At 44.5% G+C, this 21,621-nt stretch overlaps 1 protein-coding gene across 1 annotated transcript in view; it reads right to left on the bottom strand.

Annotated features, from left to right (window-relative positions):
* LOC137417787 (uncharacterized) overlaps window positions 1–20,908 on the bottom strand; it is a 51,455-nt gene extending 30,547 nt beyond the window's left edge. The window contains exons 1-2 of the mRNA XM_078770509.1: window positions 20,802–20,908; window positions 13,496–13,928 (exon numbers count right to left, since the gene is read on the bottom strand). Coding sequence (XP_078626635.1) covers window positions 13,496–13,916 — 421 coding nt within the window. The 5' untranslated portion in view covers window positions 13,917–13,928; window positions 20,802–20,908. The remainder of the gene's footprint in view (window positions 1–13,495; window positions 13,929–20,801) is intronic.
* Window positions 20,909–21,621: the final 713 nt, after the last annotated feature.

The following is a 21,621-nucleotide window of genomic DNA, read 5'->3' as shown; positions in this document are numbered from 1 at the left end:
CAAATAAGCCACCAAGTTTTGTGTCCATCCACAACGTTTTCTAAAATACCTTTTTTTCTTTTTTTTTTGGATAGAGAATCGAGGCTCGTGAAAGAGCTAACATTTATCACAAAAAAAAAATCAAACAGACAAACATAATATATTTTTGCGGTTTTGAGAACCCCTCACTTGTAAATAATTATTGTAAATAATATCTCATCGTTTAAAAGGTTAAAGGTCGCACCCATAGTTAGTCCACAAGCAACACGTAGGACACCATAGGAACTTCTCAGTTATTTCCTTAGTCTGTGTTTAGTTAAGGCTGTGTTCCCAATATTGACTCTGTGTTGCATTAATTAAATAAGATAGGTCCTTTTCAATTTCATTCATTTTGCGGCTTAACTCCCGACAAATTGTTACGCGCCTTTGCCTTAGCGCTCGCTCCAAACGCCATGACGCACGCGGTCAAGCTTGGAGAAGAAGGGGGCGGAGCACCCAGAACGAGGCGTGGCCCTGTCAGTGTTCCATCAAGGGCGGAGTTGGTGAGCCCTTGCCATCCAATCAGGGCTGAGGTGAGCTCACCGGTGGGTGGGGTGCGAGAATACGCGGCTTGATTTAAAAGCGCACTATATAAGCGCAAGCACGGCACCCTTACACAGTTGAGTTGAGTTGAGTTGAGTGGAGTGGAGCAGTTGCGCGAGGGGAAGCGACCGATGCGCGGAGAGAGCTCGTTTGTACCAGATGTGTGTGGAATCATTAAGTGGCGCTGAGCACCTGAGAAGCTGAGTAAGGAGGTCACGAGCAGAGAACGGCGCATACGGACTTGCGAAGGACTACCCGCCCCCCCCCCGCCATATATAAAGTCCGATCGCAGGCCAACGGTACGCGCATGCTGCCTGCCCGGGTTTTCGCCCCGGTACGAGTCGACACCTGGAGCCGGACCTCAATGCTTGAACCATCTGCCTGGACCTTCCTCCCCTACCATCTGCCTGGACCTTCCTCTCCTACCACGACCATCCCGTGTGAGTCTGTCTGTTTGTCCGGGGTTGTTAAGTTAAGACTGTATAGTTAAGGTTGCCCTGTGTCTGCTTCTTCTTCTTCTTGTATATTCTTTCTCTTTCGTTTCCTCTTTGGGTTTTTGTACATAATTAATAAATCATATTTGTTCTTTCTATACTTTGGTTTCCTCTTATTCGATCGCTTTCGTCTTTCCTCCATTGAGTACCTGTGGCACGATTTGGGAAACCGCTCAGGATCGGGTTTATTCCTTTGTTAATGGATCGGGCTTCGGATTGCTAAACCGCTCGGCAATTTCCATCTTGTCCACGGTCCGAGCGGGAGTTATCTCCTCGCTTTACGGTCAGGTTCGTAAGCAGGTATTTGGGACTCCATTGACCAATTACCCTGGCTAATACCGACGGGACGTGACGTCATAGCTTCCAGGATCGGGGGACGGCCAGCTTTAAAGACAAGGGGATTAACCCCCCTTGATAAGGGGAGCGCCGACGCCGAATCCGTAACAATATAAAAAGGGGAGCGGTAGACAAGATTGGGAGAGAAGGGCAAGCACACAAACACAACATTTGAGAGCAGGGACATCGGGAGATGTGTGGGAGGGAGAGGGCTTGGGGGGAGGGGAAGGGGGAGGGGGGTGGGAGAAGTATGAAACACAAGGACACCAAGGACTTCCAGGAAAGAAGTTGGTATTTCAAAAAAGTGGATTTGGGGTGAAATTAGCGGGGGTAGAAAAGATCAAGGTTTTGGATGGGGGAAGATAAGAATTATTATCTATCCATCATTCATCATCCTTTTTATCTATCATCCTTTTATTTTATCTTTTTATTTATTTTATTTATCATCCTTATTATCTATCCATCATTCATCATTCAATTATCTCGATCCATCATTTTGGCCCCATTTGTTTCCTCTTGATGGTGACCAATCACTTAAGAAATTCTCAGATCCGCATTCGAATGAATCACTAAAGAAATTCTCAGATCTTGGCTGAGAGCATGGATGTGCCGCTAATGCAGCACCCCCTCAAGACACTAAGATTTTAAGCCAGCCAACTTAACCGCTAAGCCAACACCGGGCTTCTCCCAAAAATGAAGAATCACTTTTAAAAAACTGGAAAGCATCTGAAAATGTAAAGCCCATCCACGTGCAATTTGCATTCGGACTTCTTCTTATTCGTCTTCCATATGCGAAACATGATGAAAAGCAGTATAAAGCTCGTCAAAAATGACGGTTGTAACAGTTTGTTTGATGGTGCAGCCGCGTGAGCATGCCAAAGTCTGAAGCCTGGGCCTAGTGTCATATGTGCATTTATCTTTATTTATTAGACATTCTACAGACGTAAATGAAAACTCGGTTTACTCTGCGCGTGTTGCACATTGCATGCAGCAAATTTCACCTCCCTGCACCTTTTATATACATTGTGATTATTTAAAAAATGCCTCTGTACACCGACCTTGAGGCTTGGTTTGTAAGCCACCATCTACAATTCCAATGTAAGAGACATAATTACTCTTCTTTTGGATATTTGGAGTCCTCAGCAGTCCTTTGGGTCCTCTAGGTCTTCTGGGTCTTCCGGTTCCTCGGGGTCTTTTGGGTCATTTGAGTCTTTGGGGTCCTGTGGTCTTTTCAGTCCTCTGGGTCTTTGAGGTATTTTCGGGTATTTGGGGTAATTTGAATTTTTTGTGTTTTTGGGGTCTTTCAGGGTGTTTGGGGTATTTTCGGTCTTTGGGGTCTTCATGGTGATTTCGTATTTTAGGGTATTGAGTTCTTTGGTGAATTTTGGGTCTTCAGGCACTTTTGGGTTTTTGGTGGTCTTTGGGTATTTTCAATCTTTTTGGTCTTGAAGGTTTAATGGGTCTTCGGGTCTTTATGGGTCTTCGTTTATGGATCTAAGGGTCTTTTGGGTCTTTGGGGTATTTTGGGTTTTTAAGGGTATTGGGGCCTTTTCATTCTTTGGGGTATTTAGGGTCTTTGTGGCATCTTGGATCTTTAAGGGTATTGGGGTCTTTTGAGTCTTCGGGGACTTTTGAGTCCTCAGGATATTTTGGGTGTTTAGGGTCCATTGGGTCTTCAGGGACTTCGGAGTCTATTGGGTCCTCTTGGTCCAGGGTCATTGGGATCTTTTGGATCCTTTAGGTCGTTGGGGTCTTTTGGATCCTTGTGGTATTTTGTGTTTTCTGAGTCTTTGGGGCATTCTGGGTCCTCAGAGTATTTTAGGTCTTTTAACAGATGGACAGTTGTGTGCAAAGATTGCCCGTTAAAACCCCACATAAAAACCCCACTCCCTCCACTACTAAAGCACGACTCAAAGCCTTTAAAACCTACCCTTATGAAGAGGGACAGACACACAAATACACAAACACACATTGTGTTTTATATGGTAGATATCGAACAAAAAATACCAAAAAATTGACAATTTTAGGCGACCTTTAACTTTTGACCACAAAAGCAATGGGCTTCAGCAAACCAATATGCAAACCCTGCTCAATTTTCAAGTCAATCGTATGAGAATTAATGATTTTTTTTCCACCTTCACAGTTTGTTCTAAAAAAAACAAAAAAACAAAAAACAATCAGCTTCTAGCTATTGACTGGTGAGCCAATGCAGTGACCCAGCATGCAAATTCTTTAAATTCCATGTCAATTTCATGAAAATTGACGATTTTATGTGACACTGACCTTTGACCTTTTCACCAAATTATTAATTCGTCTTCTCCATATCCTCCAAATAACGTTATGTTGAAAACTTGATGACAAAGCTCAAATGGGACAAAAAAAGTTAGTGAACAGACACAGACAGAAACCTCATCAATGAGCCAGGACATGGATACACCCTGATGTACACACACAAGATTGGCATCAAATTGGCTGGCACATAATCTAATTTTGAGTTATTATACCCTTAAAGATCCAAGATGCCACAAAGACCTAAGGACCCAAAAGAATGAAAAGGCCCCAGTACTCTTAAAAACCCAATGTTGAATGATCGACAAATGTAACGTTGAGTCGCCAGCTCTGTGATTGCTTTGGTGAGAAACTACTTCCGATGGGCCAAAGGAGGGTGGGTGAAGGTAAGAGCCTTCGACAAACCAAATGAGTGTTGGAAATAAAGGAAAAAACAAATTATGGGACAGACCACCGTGTGGTGTTAGCATGTGTTGCGGCACCGAGCTCACTTCAAAAAATAAAGCCTGCACCTCCTCCAGTGGGAAGAAAGACCAACTCCCAATGGGACAGAGATTTGCACCAAGCCAAGAGGCTCTGGAGGTGCTACCAATCTCAAAACAAAAAAAAACTCAAATTATGGGACAGACCACCGTGTGGTGTTAGCATGTGTTGCGGCACCGAGCTCACTTCGGGGACGATCTCGCGAGATCATGGCGAGGTCACGTCTTTTCGAAGCTGTTCCATGCGCTCACGCTTTCGAAGCTAAGTGATCTTTCACAATTGTGTTTTTGTCGAGACTGTATCTATCTTTCGGTGTGTGTACCTTTAGCGTATCTTTTGGAAAATTCTCGGTGCAAATTTTTCCTACATGTATACACAAACGTCGGTTAATGCGTATCGAGTATTCTGAGGCCTAGTACTCGTAGGCTTAGGCGACCGTACCGTCTCCGACCTTGTGGTTTTGTTTTTCTCTCAGCGATTCGTCGAATGCGCTGCATTTATTTTCGTTCTCTGTTTCATCCCAGTCGTTCACCCCATACCTCCTCGTTTAATATCTCTACTCAAAAAAAAAAAAAAACCCCAAATTTTTTTTCCTTCTCAGGTCTTATTCGTTTATTTGTTGCTCTTATTTGTTCGTTCGTTCTTCGTTCACGTTGTTCGCGATCACGCGATCACGTGGTTAGAAATGTATAATCTCTCCCCTGAACAACTATTTTCTGTCATATATTATAACACCCTTTTCTTCTTCTCCTACAAAAGGATGCTTTCGTCTTGCTCACCAAATCTATTCAACCAAATCTATCCCAAAAATATATATAATACCATCTCTTACAGTTCGGGTGACACCGTCACAATTTCGGTCTTCGAGGCCGGCCGATAGGCACAGTGTGACCGGAAGGGACGAGGTTCTCCTGGCCACGTGGCCCTTGACTTGGTTTGTCCGCACAATGCGGGCGCTTCCACGATGAACTTTAGCCGGGGAGCGTTTGGGCGCCCCGGTGTGATACTGCCGCCCACGCGCATAACAACTTGTGAGAGCACGTGGGTCCCGGCGGTCCCACTGGCCTAGCGCTACCATGTTTAGACAGCGAACTCCGTCCCCGGGCACCACGTCTGACTCTCTTATTCAGTGAGCCATGGCGACGTGGGCACGGTAGGACACCCGCGGAGCCCCGGCAGACCAGGGACGCACGAGCCTACGCGTTAGCGTGCTACGGCGGAATCAACGGCTTCGGCCATGGCCAGGCCGATACTCGGCCCGGTCGCACCGGAAATGAACTGGTTCGACGCCCGCGCTAGAGAGGTCGCGGGCGACTGAGATGTATTAACCAATTGATTAATTAATTTGAGACGTCCGATTTCTAGTGTTTGGAAATTTGGAAGAGCTTGACCCTAGCCTTTCCCTTGCGAGGGCAAGGAGGAACTTAACACTTGACACTTAAGCCTAGTTTGAAGTACACCCTGCCAGCGCCCACGGCGGGACGGCAAGGCAACCAGAAGGGACGAGGTTCTCCTGACCAAGTGGCCCTCATTCTGGGAAGCGAGAGGCGTTCCATTAGTGGACGCGCCCCTCACGCCCGACTTTTGGGTGGCCCCGGCAGGCCGTTTGTTTTGACGTTCCGTGACAGGCCCCGCACCCCCACCTCCGGGCCGACCGGGCGACCGGAATGAATCCCGGTGTCCCGATCCGAACCTTCAGAGCGGGCCGGCTGGGGAGTGACTGGCACCCCGTACCTGCACTTTCCGTCCCTGCGGTCCCAAATACCGGAACCACCCGAATACCACTTTATTCGACAAAATGAGGTGCGGCCTACAGCCTTAGAAAACTAACCCTATATAAGTCAATACCTCCAACGACACAGGCGCGCATTCGTGCCGCGTGACGTGGTGACGTCATCGCGCTTTCACCTTAAAAGATTTATTTGATATAAATTGATATTTTGATATAAGCCTTAGAAAACCAACCCTATAGAAGGGAGGGTGATAGAAGGGAGGGAGGGTGGGAGGGTGATGGCAGGGTGATGGCAGGGTGATGGGAGGGTGATGGGAGGGTGATGGGAGGGTGATGGGAGGGTCTCCCTCTTCCAAATCGTGGTGGCATCTGGTCAAATCTGTTTCTGGTGTTTGTTCCCCCTCCATCCCCTCCCTTACCTCAAACGGCTACACAGCTGACTCCGCACATGAAAAAGCTGAATGCCTCAACTCTGTGTTTGCCTCTAAATATTGTGTCCCAAACCCATCCCTCTCTGTACCCACCGTACCCAGTCGTACCCAGTTGCTCCTGGACTCTGTGTCCTTTCCTCCTGACAAGGTGGAAAAGTTTCTGTCAACCCTCGACTCTGATTCTGCAACTGGTCCTGACGGCATCAGCCCACGGGTCCTAAAATCATGTTCTTCCGCTCTTTCACTCCCTCTTTCTGTTCTCTTCACCCTCTCTTTTGCTCAAGGTCATCTGCCATCTGCTTGGAAATCAGCCAACATCACCGCTTTGCACAAAAAAGGTGCAAAAACAGATCCTAGCAACTACAGACCAATCAGCCTTCTCCCAATTATCAGCAAGTCATGGAATCCATCATTGCTTCAGATATGAAATCTTTCCTCTTCTCCAATGGCTTGATCTCTGATCATCAATTTGGTTTCAGACCTGGTCACTCTACTCTGGACATGCTGCTTCTGCTTTCTCAACAATGGATGGAGGTCCTCAACGCCAAACAGGAAATTAGAGCTGTCTCCCTTGACATTTCACGTGCCTTCGATACGGTGTGGCACCCTGCTCTGCTCACCAAACTCTCCTCCTTTGGTATCCATGGAAATCTCCACGCATGCCTGGCGGACTTCCTCTCTGGTCGTAGTCAACGTGTGGCCCTGAATGGGTTTCTCTCATCTCCTCTTCCTGTTCAGGCTGGAGTTCCCCAAGGTAGTGTTCTGGGCCCTGTGCTTTTTCTGGTCTTCATCAATGATCTCTCTGACTCTTGAAAATCCTCTCTATCTCTTTGCTGACGACTCTACTCTCTGTCGCTCCATTCCTCATCCCTCAGATCAGCAGTCTGCAGCCTCCTCACTCTCTGCAGACCTGGACAAAATCACAGACTGGGCAAACAAATGGAACATGTCCTTCAATCCTGATAAACCTCACACTCTTACGATGTCTCTCCGAAAAGACCTATTGGAAAACCCTCCCATCCACTTTCTGAATAATCCTCTCCAAGAAGTTCTGTCACTCAAGCTTTTGGGTCTCACTATTTGCCATGATCTTTCCTGGGAAAACCACATTTCAAATCTGGCCTCCAAAGCCTGTCACCGATTGGGCAGCCTCAGTGTGGAAGGTCCTTCCTTGGCACACCTGAGCTCCTCACCACATACAAGGCTTTCATCCGCAGCTCTATGGAATACTGCTCTCCCCTCTGGTCTGGTGCTCCTGCCTCACACCTAGCTCGTCTTCACGCTGTTGAAACCAAAGCGTTCAGAATCATTGGAATCTCCCGCGATGAAGCTAACTCCAAGGGCCTTTCACTCACTCACCGCAGGCAGGTTGGTGGTCTTTCCGTCTTCTACTGACTCCTCTCTGGCCTTGCCCCCCCCCCCCCAGCTCTCTCTGGGCTCTGTCCCCCAAATATTCCTGCAGGTCACACAAGATCTGCCTGCAACCCTCTTATGGTTAAACTGCCAAAATCAAGACTTTCTGCTCACCTTCACTCCTTCATTCCTCTTTTCTCCCGCCTCTGGAGCAAACTCCCTCACTCTCTTCAATCCCACTCCACCCTCCAGGTCTTGAAAACAGCTGTTCACCACCATCTCTTATCCTCCCCCATCCAAAACCTTGATCTTTTCTACCCCCGCTAATTTCGGTCCCCTTGTGTTTTATACCTCTCCCCCCCCCCCCCTTCCCACGCCTCCTGCCCCCAAGCCCTCTCCCTCCCACACTTCTCCCTGCTCTCAAATGTTGTGGTTGTGTGCTTCCCCTTCTCTCCCCATCTTGTCTTCCACTCCCTCTTTTTGTATATTTTGTTTGTCTGGTTGATTTGTTTGTGAAATAAATGTTAGCTCTTTCACGAGCCTCTATTCAGTATACAAAAAAATAAAAAATAAAAAATAAAATAAAAAAACAAGAAAAGGAACCTTATCGCAAGGAGGAGAAGGAGTCCATTTACTACTGTAACGTCTATTCAAGACATCAACAGTGGGGGATTCACAATGTCAACATCAACAGTGTCCCCCAATGTCAGTAGAGGAGGTACTTTAATGGACAAGCTGAAAAAGACCACATTGATCACCAGAGCAGCAAGACTGTGCCATCCCAAAAATTCAACAAAGTTGTGTCAACGGCACATAAATCCAAAAATAAAAATAAAATCAGAGATAACGGTGAAGGCCAGAAGACAAGCTGAAGAAATTATGAGGTTGGGAGCCACGCGCTCACCATGGATGGGCAGAGGAGAGGTGGAAAAGTGGCCACAATGGCGCTGGGATGGACTGCACAATGAAGCAATGGTTTGGAATGCAGAGCATTTCTGGTGACCCAGAGGTGAAGTCGTGGTGAGACAGAGGTGGAGGAGACAAAGAACCACCTTAATGGGGAGGGGAAACACACTTGCAATTGTAGACCGAGTGAAAACACCAACATAAATGAATGGGAATGAAAATGAGAATCACGTGAGGTCGTGATAAGACACAGAAGGGAACTAGACGGTATTCATAGAATACTTACCCTGCACAGTCAACTTGGTGCAAGCCAACTCTTCTATTTTTGAACGTTTATTTTTTTTTTTGATCCAATATGGCTGTTCGACCACGTGAGCGATGACATCATAAATTTATATTCTCTAAATAATTGTCGCATAGATCATGCTCAATAAATTTCAAACTGATCAGACTAAGCGTTGGCCCTGTCAAATTATGACATCATAATTATGGCACCAATGATGTCATCGTTAACAACACCTATTCCCCATATGGAATTCTTTGCAATGAGCCACGTTTCAATTTTTAAAATGCTGACATGGCACACACTTTACTTTCCTGCAATGCAGACACAAATGTTATATTTTCATCAAAAATCGTGGGAATTTTGCCAAATCTGTTTTGGTCATGTGTTAATATACCTCAGCAATCGACAAATCTGAAATCAAAATTTTATATGAGGTCAAAATGACCCCGTGAGGTCGCTCCGTACTTTGCCTGCTCGTCGTGTGCAGTGTGATAATGAATTCCATGCCCACTCTAGATGAATTCTTCTTCAAACAATAACAACTTCTAGCTTCCAGACCATACATCCAATCATCTTGAAATTTTGCACACTTGTTACACTGCATTACCTCCACTACAATTTAAAGTTTCACGTCGATCAATGAAGCGGTTCAAGAGTTATAAAATTTTTAATATTTTCATTTAATTATTTATATCTGCCAAACCACATGACTCATCGAAAATTCCAACAGGTCATTTTAGCAGACTGACATGCTGAACATATCTGTGAAGCTTCCCCTCGATAGGATCAAAAAATGAGGGAGGAGCTCGGTTTTAAATGTTTATGCTTATGTCACCATGTGACGAATGGCGTCATGCTCGCAGACTTTTTACTTTTTTGTTCGTCTGGGGTATGTGATCCTGCCTGCAAAGTTTGGCCTCGGTCTTTCAGTTGTTTTGGAGAAAATTTGATTTCAGTGGTTTTTCAGGCTTTCCACTCAAAACAATATGGCGTCCAAACCACGTGACCTACAACGTCATTATAATTTTATTTCTGCATCAATTTATACCGAGAAGATGATAAAGAAATTTCATCCTGATCGGATAAAGTTTTTTACTTGTCGAATTATGACGTCGTCATTCACATATGTTATTCCACATGGAGAGTTCTTTGCAATGAGACCTGTCTCAATTATTTATGTGCAGCGCTTTTTGAGATAGAGGTGCAAAGGTTTTTGGTTTTTCCAAGATGGCACCCATACCACGTGACCTGTGATCTCATAATATTCACTAAAATATTCTACAGCCGGAGGCCCTCCTATGGCGAAAATTTCATGTCAATCGGACCCACAGTTGCCGAGAAAATGAGTTTTTAAAATGCAGACATGCACGTACGTACCCGAATGCTAAACCCTGCCTTTCGCTTCGCGAGCGCAGGGTAACAAGGAGGTGAAGGAGAGGAGTACAAGGATGATGAGGAACAACGAAGACTGGAAAAAGAGCTGGCAAACAAAATAGTGGAGATGAGATTGGCACCATTTGGGGAAAGTCCACAACTATATGAGAAAACAACCGATGGACAAAAATGCTGCTTGGACGACACCCAAATACACAAGGAATGTGGAGTAATCCACTCACCCATCTGCACAAATCTCAATATTTCAGTTCCAGAAAACTCATGCTATCGTTATCCAAAAGCAATCATGGAAAACAATGAAGTAATCCCTGGCTCAGGTACAACCTAATTATCCCATTGAGCATAGAAAACAAAGGATTGTGACCAGATATCATATGTGAGTTCAAAAAAAGAAGGCAAAACACTGTCTCCTGCAATGCGGAAGAATGGCTAATTATAGGACCCGCATCCGGATCTTCACCAAAATCTAACCAACATGTCCTCGTCACACACACAACCTGTCCACCCACCAAGTTTTGTCAAAATCCATCCATAATGTTTTGAGATATTCTGCTAACAGACAAACAAACAGTGGTGAAAACATAACCTCCATCCACCTTTGGTGGCAGAGGTAAAAATAAATGAATAAATCACAGAACATCAAGGTTACTGCTTGACATGCTATGTTGTTTTAAAAAATACGTCACGTACCAGACTTGGGTGTTAATCCATCATCCTGAAAATGGAGACTGCAGAAATCACTGAGCCCAATTCCAGAGAAACCAGAAACGTTGTCCCAGTGCACATTTTGGGATCTGAAAATCTTTTCACAGAAACTGGAAAGTTCCCGAATAACATTCTCCAAAATTTAGCCAATCACAGCCGTTATCTAATCAGGTTGAGATAATGACATGAGGGATAGAAATCTGCAATAGGAAACCTAAATGCTCAATGGTTTTTTGAAATATCGTGAACACAAAAGTACATGGACAGATGATCGGTCGGTCGGAGCGACAGTAATATAGTAACAAAATTATTTTAGCACAAAAAGTAAAAACAAAAAAGGCGTCGGTTGATGGTAAAAACAATTTAAAACTTTTTTTTTGTGCCCCATTTTTTTGGGCCCTTTTTCTGATCGTCTCCGATCTTGTCCGAGGGGAAACAAAAAAAATACTTTAATTGTTATTTACCATCAACCGACACCTTTTTTGTTTTTACTGTATTAGCGATAATTATTTTGATACTATATTACCTTGTCACTACATTATTTTGTTGCAACACATTACTGTATTATTTTGTTCCTACATATTACTTATTTTGTTATGATATTACATGCCTGTCCCAAGTTTGGTTAAAAAAAAATCCCATTGACAATTCACAAGTTATTGCAGCAGACACACGGACGGACAACCGAAGAACATGATACCTGCATATCAGAACATAACAAGGTACTGGAACTTTTATTCATGTTCACAAAATGTGGGGAGTTGTTGTTGTTGTTCTCCTCCTCCTCTTCCCTTTATAAGGGGGTCAAACGATACCAAGCTTCTGCCCAGCCTTGACCGTGATACTCCTCCAATCCCCTCCGTCCTCAGCCAACTCTCTCCACCCTCCAACCACCCCCACTTTACTGATATCTTTCTTCACACAATCCTCCCACCTCAACACAGTTTACCTCTCTTCCACCTCGCATATTTGCTCAACCTATCTACTTTCTTTGCCGTTCTTTCTTCCCCCATCTGCACCAAATGTCAAGCCCATTTCAGCCGACATTTCACCAATGTCCCGGTCAAACTCATCTGCACACCAATCTCCTCCCTCAGTTCTTCCATTCTCCTTCTATCCACCCTCTTCACTCCCACAGTCCTCTTCACTCAGTTGTTCTTGCAAACCTGCAGTCTGTCATTGTATCTCTGTCAGTGCCACTGTCTCCAGACCCTAAAGGTAGGCCGGTGTTACACATCACATCAGAACCTTCCCTTTCATGTCATTAAAATCTCTCCGCCATTACACACTGCACCCTCCTCCACACTTTTGAACCCACCAAAATCCTCCCCCGCATCACTGCCTCTGTTTTACTCAAACCTATTTCCTTATCTGATCTCCTTCCCCTACAAACTGATATTCATTTCTTTTCTCTTCTGCCCAACCCACATCACCTGGGTCTTCTCCATGCTTATTTTCAGCCGATGTTTCTCAAATGCCTCTTTTCACTCACCAAGTACTCCTGCATCTCCTGCCCAGACTCCACCACAACAGTCAGATCATTCTCACACAATATCCTCAGAATATCTTTCATGTATACCTTTCATATTTCATGTGTCCCCCAATGCTGATTGCATATGCAAGGTAACATGAAAAAAATGTTTAAAAATATGCCCCGAATTACATTTTTTGCTATTCTACCATTTGGTATTCCATTTTTGCAAATGCACCAAGGGGGCGGGGTCAAAATGATACTGCTAATACACCTTATTGCCATGTGATCATAACAACCAAGTAGATGAATTTTTACACAATCGTTCAGGAGAAGACAGCATGACAGACAGACATACGGAGGGACAGAGCCAATTACAATATGACTACGATGAAGCGTCTTCATATTTTTCAGAAAGCGTGGTAAAACAAGGAAAACCCTTCCATGAAAATAACTTCCTACATGCAGATAACTTAAATGTACCGTTAAACATGGAACACAGAGGTATTTAATGCAATTTCCCCCCACCCCCTCCCCCCCAAAAAAAATAGGGGCAAATAGACCCCAATTTTAAAAAATACTGTGAACATCACGGGTGATGAAGGTTCTGGTCAAGTTTTTCAAAATAGTCAATGCAGTTTCAAATAAGAGAGCAAATAACCATTTTAGGATATCAGGCCCGCTCACCAGGCCCCACCCACCATCCCTCCCACCTCCTTGAACTCCAAATTTTTAATGCCGTGTATAAAATTGAGTTCCAACACACAAAATATAATTTTACCCAAGTTTGGTCACAATCCCATCAGCAGTTTTGGAGAAGAAGCTGCAAGTGCTTACGGACAGACTGACGACGCGCCATCCAATAAGCTCCCCGGAAATATGTTCCAGGTGAGCTAAAATTTACCTTGTAATCTCCATCAAAAATCCATTAATATTAGACATTACAAAACTGCACTAAAAGAGATTACACAGGTTAAAATAATACAAAAAAAACAATGGTAGAAGATCAAGATATTTGTTGACGTGTGATGTTGTATTAAAAAAGTCACATACCAGACATGGCTCTTGACCCATAATCCTGAGAGCGGAGGCTGCAGACATCACTGAACCCGATTCCAGAGAAACCAGGAACATTTTCCAACTGCACATTTTGGGATCTGAAAATCTTTTCACAGAAACTGGAAAGTTCCCAAATAACATTCTCCAAGTTGACGAAAATACTTCCCAACAGAGAAGAACCCGCAATCTGGACATCTTGCGGCTTCGAAAAAGAATTAATAAATTTACAGAAGTCAGCATACATTGCAAATTTAAATTTCTCTTTGGAGAGAGAAAGGAGCTCGATTCGCAATGGATCCGACTCAGTACAAGCTCGAATAACCTTCTGATTCTCAATTCCAAGCTTATCGATCACTGCTTGGGCTGTTTCTGCTCTCAGGCCTTGGGACATGAGCCATTCCAAGAAGCTCTCCATTGCACCGATGACCTGCCAAGGATACAATGCTTATGTTAATCACAGAAAAGTTATACATGTTATTTTCTTTACTGGAATGTTTTTGAGTTATTTCCATTGACAATCCAATCAATTATTATCCAATAAATGCGGGGTTTGCATCCAGTTTGTTCACCCGCTGTGTCCCATTTTGAAAGATTTATTATCAATCAGCATCTAATGAATGTGAGTTTTTATAAACAGAGACAAAAACAAACCCAGAGTAAACTAGAGGAGACCATTCAGCCCATTATGCTGCGCCACATCAACACCAGCCAAATTTCATCCACTAAAACGATGCAATTTCATTTGGGGAATGAGGAGAGAAATGTGGATGAGACGTGTGGCAGGACCAGGGATATCCCAAGCGAGTCAAATACAAATGAGGAAACAAAATTATTTTCATTGTTTAAATAACAAAAAGAGAAAAAGCAATCTTTTGTGTTATTTTTTCAGAGGTGGGTGGGGGAGGTGGGAGGGGGGGGGATAGATTTGGGTGATGGCGGTTCTTAGATGACAAACACACAACATCAACAATAACCGCTTGTCGAGACCCCCAAACAGGCACGACACTCTTCACTTCACTTCACTTCACTCAGATGCACCCAATCTCCCAATCCATGCGCAAGTCACAGACGTCTTGCTAATATCCCGACACTCTTCTATCTCTAATGCTTCCAGGTACCTATCTAATCCTAATTTAAACTTATATATTGATTCTCTTGCCACCGCCTTTCTCGGAAACCATCTTATGCATTAACTACTCTCTCAGTGAAAGACTCTTACCTTACTACCGTATTAACTCTTCTTTTCTTTACTCGGCTATGGCCCCTGATCCTGTCACTGTCTCTGCTGAATAATTTTTCTGCACTTAGTTCGTCTATACCCTTAATTATCTGAAACATCTATCATATCCCATCATAACTGCCTCCTTTCTAATGTATAAAGCCGTCTCCTTCAGGCACCCTAAATTAGTTGAGTCTAGCTAGGCCCGGAATCAATCAAGTAGGCCTGTACTGAAGCCTCTTGATCGTAGCTATGTCTTTCCGACTTGTGGTGACCAAAAATGGAAACAATATTCTGGATGAGGCCTCACTAAGTGCTCAAGTACATACTTCAATTTTATTAAAATAATGATATTAAAGATCGTTTTAAAAAATCCAGAAGTGTAGCGCTACTGAAGCAGTCTCATCCATCACCAGTATGGCCTTGCACAATGCAACAAGCCGATGTTGAGCCGCAGTTTAGAAGATGTTCGCTTTATTGATCAACACAGAACAAAGTGTCATTCGGCTTCGTACGACATATCCATATCAGCAGAGTCTTCTTCACCACAATCAAATCCAAATTTAAACTTATCCATTGGTTATGTTGTCATTGACATCATTTTTTTTTTTGTATACAACATCGAAGCTTGATCGTCAGCACTGAGTGGCGTGCTGACGAGGAGGGGAGTGTCGTTGAAGCTGAAGGGAAAGGTGTATGCTGCATGTGTGAGAAGTGTCATGATTTATGGGAGCGAGACATGGGTAATGAATGTAGAGCAGCAACAAAGGCTGCAAAGGGTGGAAATGCGAATGGTTCGGTGGATGTGCGAAGTATCGTTGAGAGAGAGGAAGACAAATGACAAATTGCGAAAGATGATGGGAATAGAGCCTGTGATGGATGCTCTGAAGAGAAACAGGTTGAGATGGTTTGGTCATGTGTTGAGGCAGGATGAAAGTGACTGGAAGAGAAGAGTGATGGAAATTAATGTAGAAGGAAGTCGAGGACGGGGAAGACCGAGAAAGACTTGGCTAAAGGTGGTGGAAGAAGAAATGCAGGCAAGGGGGTTAACAAGGGGAGATGCTGAAAATAGGGCAAAATGGAGAAGATTGTCATGGGGACCGCAAGGCTAACCCCCTCTCCAGCAGGGAAATAACCTTAAAATGCCTATTGTTGTTGTTGTTGGTCCCTGGTCCTGTCACTGTCTCTGCTGTAGAATTATTCTGCACTTATTTTGTCTGTACCCTTCATTATCTTAAACATCTATCATATCCCATCATAACCGCCTCCTTATAAAGCTGTGTCCTTCAGGCGGTCCTTGTAGTTGAGTCTAGCTCGGCCTGGAATCAATCTAGAGTAGGCCTGTGCTGAACCCCCTCGAAAGCACCTATTTCTTTCCAGACTTGTGTTGACCAAAACCGCAAACAATACTCCATATGAGGCCTCACTAAGTGTCCAAATACATACTTCAATTTTCATAAAATGATGATATAAAAGATCGTGAAAAAATCCAGAAATTTAGCGCCAGTATGGCCTTCATTGTAGAGCACTGAAGCAGTCTCATCCATCACCAGTATGGCCTTGTGCACTTTAACATGCCGACGTTGAGTCACAGTTTAGAAGATGGACGTTCTATTGATAAACACAGAACACAGCGACAATCGGCCTCGTACTGCATCGAGTCTTCTTCACCACAATCCTGTCCCTCTTACATGCCAGGCCTTCTCATGCTAAATATCAATATATACTGTTACGAATGTGTGTAGTGATATATGTAGAGCAGAGTAGATCTGAGTAGGTAACATGCTTCGACTGTCGCGATAGGGAATCTACCTGTAATAAGTTATGTGTGTTTAGGCGATTTGTCGGTCAAGTTGTATAACTGTGAATCTATCAGGAGACTCGTGTGTTAGGTAGTGTCGGGGTTAATGAGTAGAGCCCTTGTATGTCTCAGCTGTTAACCAAACCTTTGTCCTTTATAGCACTACAGACCACATAGACACAAGTTATGACCTTTAGAACAACATTAATGACGCCCTTCCCCCCTGACATGACTCAGGAAGAAATCGGGCTAGAACGCCGCCGATAATGGCCTCCACCATTTGCACCTCCGAGGGGCCTACCCGCCTCGCATAGCACATGCTGAGACCAAGGAAGAGGGGACGGGAGTGAGAGTGGTGCAGTGGGCATGCCCCTGGACAAGCCGGCGAGTCGGTGGAGGCTCTGATTGGCAGAGCAGTGCGCCAATGCTGACGTCACCGGCCAGAGATATTATCAGCGCCGGACACCTTGGCTGGCAGTTCAGTTCAGAGTTGGATCGAGAGTTTGTGTGCACCAGAGTGAGGAGTGAGATCTGAGTCAAGAGTTCGTGTGCACAGTGGCCATTGTGCAGTTGAGAAGATCTGACCGAGAGCAGTTGGATTCCTGGCACTTCGCAGTTCAGTAGTTGATCCCAAGCAGTTGGATTCCTGGCAGCGCAGTTCAGAGACCCCGACCCGAGTTGGGCTGAGGTGTAGCCCGAGTGGAGCTCGCTGTCCTGCTGTGGGACCTCGTGGTGCTTTGGAGCTTGGTGCACGGACCTCGGGTGCAGCGGCGAGGGCGTTGGCTCGGGCCGAGCGAGGCAGACGGAGTATTCTTCCAGGCCAGGAATTGAAGACGACAAGATAGCTAAGACCGAGCTCCGCGTACCCAATTACATAACGGACGTTTTTATTTTCGTATTCATCTCCCTCATCTCGTGTTTGAAATCTGTTGTGTGTGGGATCCCAATGTAGCTACCTTATTTTATTATCGGCGCGCATTTTCCTGTCCTGCCTTTTTCATTTGAATAAACCGTTGTATTATTTTGCATCCCCCATTCAAACCTGTGCCGCCTGAGTTAATTTCCTCTCACAGGACCGGAGTTACGCCGGCGTGCTGCAGTTAAGTGCTATCACCGCAGCATCCATTTCCCTTCTTCCTCCCGCGCGGCCATAGCTGAATCCGTTTTTGGGTAGTTGCCTCCAATAAGACCGTTTAGGCTATCCGCAACTCTGATGTTAATCGGAGTTGCATGACAATACCATGGTTCTTGAAAGTACGAGTATGATGAAGGCGATTTTTGTTAAACAATATTCATGTATTTAATTCAATTGTTAAATTGATGTGGCGATGCGTTTTTTTCTTTTTTTGAAAAGCTTGGATTGCACATATAAAGGTGTTGTTTTTTTGTGTCCTCAGGCCATGTGGTCCTCATCTGCCGTGGCGCTGTCCAGAGAGAAATTAAAGATAGCCAATGGGACAGGTCGGCCTTTTTGTAAATAATGAACACAAGCTTAATAAGTTATTTTAAAATGTATTTATTCTGAAAATCATTAAGTTCTTCAAGCATATTATAGACTGCCATTTCGTTCTCGAGACCGCCTCGCCATACCGTCAAACATTCCAATGCATCGATCGCGTCAACACTGCGCAAGCGCAAGTGGACTAACAGGCCGATGGTCTCCCACGATCTCTTCTCCCAGTCCAACACATTATCACAGACACGTACAACTTCATGATAGATGAGATAGGATCCAGGCCTAACTAACGAGTCCACCCGCAGCTCTCTAGGCCTTCTGGTTGCCAGAGAACAGAAATATATTTTTCTCGGCCAAATACAAAATAAGGGACATTCAAAAATCTCATGTGCATGCTGGATTACCCTTGTGTTCTTAGGAGGAACCAAGTAACGTTCTATGAATGTTCATATGAAGGGGCGCCCTACATCGAGCAAATAAAATAAATTTACTTCTTCATGCAGCTGTATGAATAATTGCCATTTTTCCCAAGAATATCCCTTCTTTTCTATCATGTGCCACATGGCACACACCAAAAAAGGAGCATTTTATTTAGTTTGCCACATGGCACATACCATATAAAGGAGCCTTTTCTATAGTTTGCCACATTGCGCATACCATATAAAGGGGCCTTTTCTGTAGTTTGCCACATTGAGCATACCAAAAAAGGGGCCTTTTCTATAGTTTGCCACATGGCGCATACCATATAAAAAGGCCTTTTCTCAAGTTTGCCACATGGCGCATACCATATAAAGGGGCCTTTTATATAGTTTGCCACATGGCACATACCATATAAAGGGGCCTTTTCTGTAGTTTGCCATGTCACACATACCATATAAAGGGACATTTTCTATAGTTTGCCACATGGGACACACATACCATATAAAGGGGCCTTTTCTGTAGTTTGCCACATGGCACATACCATATAAAGGGGCCTTTTCAATAGTTTGCACATACCATATAAAGGGGCCTTTTCTGTCGTTTGCTACGTGGCACACACCATATAAAGGGGCCTTTTCTATAGATTGCCACATTCCATATAAAGGGGCCTTTTCTATAGTTTTCCACATAGCACGGACCATATAAAGGGATTTTCTATAGTTTGCCACATACCATATAAAGGGGCCTTTTCTGTAGTTTGCCACATGGCACGTACCATATAAAGGGGCCTTTTCTATAGTTTGCCACATACCATATAAAGGGGCCTTTTCTATAGTTTTCCACACAGCACGTACCATATAAAGGGGCTTTTCTATAGTTTGCTACATGGCACGTACCATATTAAGGGGCCTTTCTATAGTTTGCCACATTGCGCATAACATATAACGTGGCACATACCATATAAAGGGGCCTTTCTGTGGTTTGCCACATACCATACAAAGGGGCCTTTTCTATAGTTTGCCACATACCCTATTAAGGGGCCTTTTCTATCGTTCGCCACATACCATATACTATAAAGGGGATTTCTATACTTTGCCACATGGCACGTACCATACAAAGAGGCCTTTTCTATAGTTTGCCCCATGGCACATACCATATCGAGGGACCTTTTCTGTAGTTTGCCACGTGGCACATACCATATAAAGGGGCCTTTTCTGTCGTTTGCCACATGGCACATACCATATAAATTGGCCTTTTCTGTTGTTTGCCACATACCATATAAAGGGGCCTCTTTCTAGAGTTTGCTACGTGGCACATACCATATAAAGGGGCCTTTTCTATAGTTTGCCACATGGCACATACCACACAAAGGGGCCTTTTCCCTAGTTTGTCACATACCATAGAAAGGGGCCTTTTCTATAGTTTGCCACATGGCACATACCATATAGAGGGGCCTTTTCTATAGTTTGCACCATACCATATAAAGGGGCCATTTCTGTCGTTTGACACATACCATGTAAAGGGGCCTTTTCTATAGTTTGCCACATGGCACATGCCATACAAAGGGGCCTTTCCTATAGTTTGCAACATGGCACATACAATACAAAGGGGCCTTTTCTATAGTTTGCCACGTGGCACATACCATGTCGAGGGGCCTTCTCTATCGTTTGCCACATACCATACAAAGGGGCCTTTTCTCTTGTTTGCCACATGGCACATCCCATGTAAAGGAGCCTTTTCTATAGTTTGCCACATAACAAATGAAGGGGCCTTTTCTATGCTCCTGGCATTTTTTACAAGAATATATCTAAACACACATCAAGTGAATCTGTTGAAAATTGATAATTTCTGTCACCAAGACCAAAGACATGTTCACCTCAAAAACAACCCACTTCCAGTTTCGCGCGCCGCTGATGCAGTGCCCCCTGTTCCCGGGAGCCACGTACTCATTTTGCCGACTTCAAAAGGACGACACGCTTGGTCAACACACCTGGTGTTATTTGAACGACGTGACCCTAACATCTTAAATCAGCCACATTAAACATGAAGCCAACACCAGGATTCGTTTCACAGGTAACGAAGTAGACAGTCACTCGATATCACACAAACCTCCACCAGGATAAACAGGTGACCTTTTGTATCCACTGATAGACCGGATCTGGATTCGGACCTGAACCTAAATCGAATCAGTCACGTCTTCTTCTTCTTCTTCTTCTTCGCTCCTACCCGTCTCATCCCCCTAGTTTCCCAATAATCCATCCACAACTCTTTGTCATATCTTGCTCTGTATAATCATATTGTTCGGCCGATCTCTCTGTTAATATTATGAAGAATCACTTCAAATTATCGTTTTACAGAATATCTTGCTCAGTATTAATAATAAAATGAGAAACTCCGAACAAACCTTTTCCTCAGAAGATCCGACCCGATCACTGTTTCAGCCGCTTGTGGAAAAGGACACGGAGCCGATGTCAGTTCAAGCAAGTCATGTTCCATGTCCTGACCGGAAGTGACGCCGGAAGTACGTCACCACTGTATGCCATAATCACCCACAAGGCGGTGAATGTGTAGGTGTTACGGTGTGTGTGTTATGCAACAAGTGAACACCCGTAACAACACCCCGTGACGTGTACAGATGCATCAAGATTCCTTGCTTCCTTGCATTGTATATTTGCATTATAACACAGTTTTCATTGAATCTAATAATCCAGTGAATCCCTGTGAAATGACCAATGTAAAATCATTATGTGACGTAACATTCAATTTGAGGTACAAATTATGAAACTGTGGCGGACACGATGGCTCGCTGGCGAAGTGACATCATTCCGCGCACCAAGAGGGTGTCGGCCACGCCCGAGGGGTAGGCGTGGCCTCGGGATATACATGGGGCTCGCAGCCCCGAGCAAGTCAGTGCTACAGTTTGAGCTTTACAATAAAGACTCTTTTGACCCAACGCGTTGTGGCTTACCTTCTTTGGCAAACAAGTTCCGTGCGTAGCACCACGCTACACTGGTGACCCCTTTTGGTTCAGCCGTCGCTGACCACAGAACGCGCCATGTCCAGCAACGCGGTCGCGGTAAAGCTCCCTCGCGGTAAAGTTCCCTCAGGTAAAGCTCCCTTCCTCAGGAAGCACAGGCCGGTCGAGGTATGGTTCGTGCAGGCCGAAGCACAGTTCCAGCTTCGAGGAATAATGGCGGACGAGACACGTTACTATCACGTGATCG

The sequence above is a fragment of the Myxine glutinosa genome, chromosome 1, assembly GCF_964187855.1.
Source record: "Myxine glutinosa chromosome 1, kmMyxGlut1.1, whole genome shotgun sequence".
Taxonomy (NCBI): Eukaryota; Metazoa; Chordata; class Myxini; order Myxiniformes; family Myxinidae; genus Myxine; species Myxine glutinosa.
Note: the sequence above shows the minus strand (reverse complement) of the source record. Positions and strands in the feature narration are given on the sequence as shown.